Source organism: Austrofundulus limnaeus, unplaced genomic scaffold (genome assembly GCF_001266775.1).
Source record: "Austrofundulus limnaeus strain Quisiro unplaced genomic scaffold, Austrofundulus_limnaeus-1.0 Scaffold62, whole genome shotgun sequence".
NCBI lineage: Eukaryota > Metazoa > Chordata > Actinopteri > Cyprinodontiformes > Rivulidae > Austrofundulus > Austrofundulus limnaeus.
The window spans coordinates 590,819-592,298 of NW_013952464.1; the positions used below are offsets into that span (position 1 = coordinate 590,819).

The 1,480-nt window shown below is 40.1% G+C and overlaps 1 protein-coding gene across 2 annotated transcripts in view; it reads right to left on the reverse strand.

Moving 5' to 3' along the window:
- The window catches only part of fgd5a (FYVE, RhoGEF and PH domain containing 5a), a 42,775-nt gene extending 41,643 nt beyond the window's left edge, over positions 1-1,132 (reverse strand). For both annotated transcript variants that reach the window (XM_014009840.1, XM_014009839.1), the window contains exon 1: positions 810-1,132. In XM_014009840.1, coding sequence (XP_013865294.1) covers positions 810-819 — 10 coding nt within the window. In that variant the 5' untranslated portion in view covers positions 820-1,132. The remainder of the gene's footprint in view (positions 1-809) is intronic.
- Positions 1,133-1,480: the final 348 nt, after the last annotated feature.

Here is a 1,480-nt window from a genome sequence, read left to right on the forward strand (position 1 = left end):
AAACAGCACTTTGAGTGTTCCAAAGAACAATAAAAGAGAAACAAGAACCCCAGTCTGACAAGGCAGCCAAACTGCAAACAACAGGATATGAATTATACAACAAGAATTCAATTAAAACAAATGTTTGGTGAAACAAAGGAAGAGGCAGAGGAACCTTGACTGTGCCAAACTTACAGGATATGATTTCACACTGTGTTCTCTCGTTCTGAATGTCACCCATCAAAACAAAACAACCTGTCTGGAATCTGAAGGGGAAAATCTTCAGAGAGGAGTGAAAAGGGTTTCAACAATGAAAATTCTGATCGAAACATATTGTGTAAAAATAAATTCACTTTTCAGAAAGTAGCCAAAACAGCACTCACACAATCTTTCCTCTAAAATATTTTCTGTCTAATTTCACAAATATTAAGTAGTTATTTTAATCCTGTGCATCCTTGTGAAAAAGTACCTATCTAACAAATAATTAGGTCTCTTTCAAATGTTTTCCTCAGTYATGGATTTTCCCTGTGTTTCATTTATCTTATTACTGAAAACAAACACTTCCGGAGCAACATAAAAAAAAGCTATCAAACTCTAATTGGCATTTTACTTTTATATGAGAGCCAATGTCTCGTGTATTGCACCGCAACTGGTTTCATTCCCACTTCTTAATTAGAACACATCAAATTACGGGAAAAAAACAAAAAACAAAAAACAAAAAAAAACAAAAAAACTAACTTTTCAGAAATGATCATTTCACCCCACGAGCGTTGCGTACAAAGTTTGCTTTCTGAACTCTCTGAAGGGAACATTTTATTTGTACAACCAACCTGCGCTCATTGTGGGACATCATCATCATCATCATCCACGGTAGCAGACACTTGTCCTCATTTCTCAGGATTCCTCCAAATCTGGAGCTGAAACTTAATCCAAACGCAYCGCAGGCGCTGTGACGACTGGGAGCTGGAGCAGAGAAGTCATCCTTTTTGTCTTCTTCGGTGCTTGGAGACTTTTTTTCCCCTCTTGTCAGAGGCTTGTTGTCTCGCAGCAGTGGGCTCAGCTCTCCCAGCCAGCAGCGAGCAGCATCTCCGCTCCTCCTCGTGATGTTCCAGCTTCCAGCGCGCGCGCGGCTGCGCTCCTCTCCTCTGTGGAAACGGGAGGTGCTGCTGGGCGCTTCCTGAGGCTGGACTTCAGCGCTGCGCACACGTCAGGCTCCAACCACTCAACATGTTTCTTTATTCTTTTTCTTTTTTTTTCAATTCACGTTACCTCTCATAGTATGGAAGTATGCAGCACACATGGACAAAATACGGTCCGAGGGCCAGAGACGGTCCATGGACAATTTAAATCCGGTCTTTGACCGGTCATGTCCAAGAATTATTTATTTGTTTAACTGAAAATATGACAGAATAACTTCAACAGATTTGTTAGGTTGGTTAACAAATACAAGAGTTAGAGAATCAGCTCCATGTTTATTTCAGTTTTTTTATTTTGTATTATT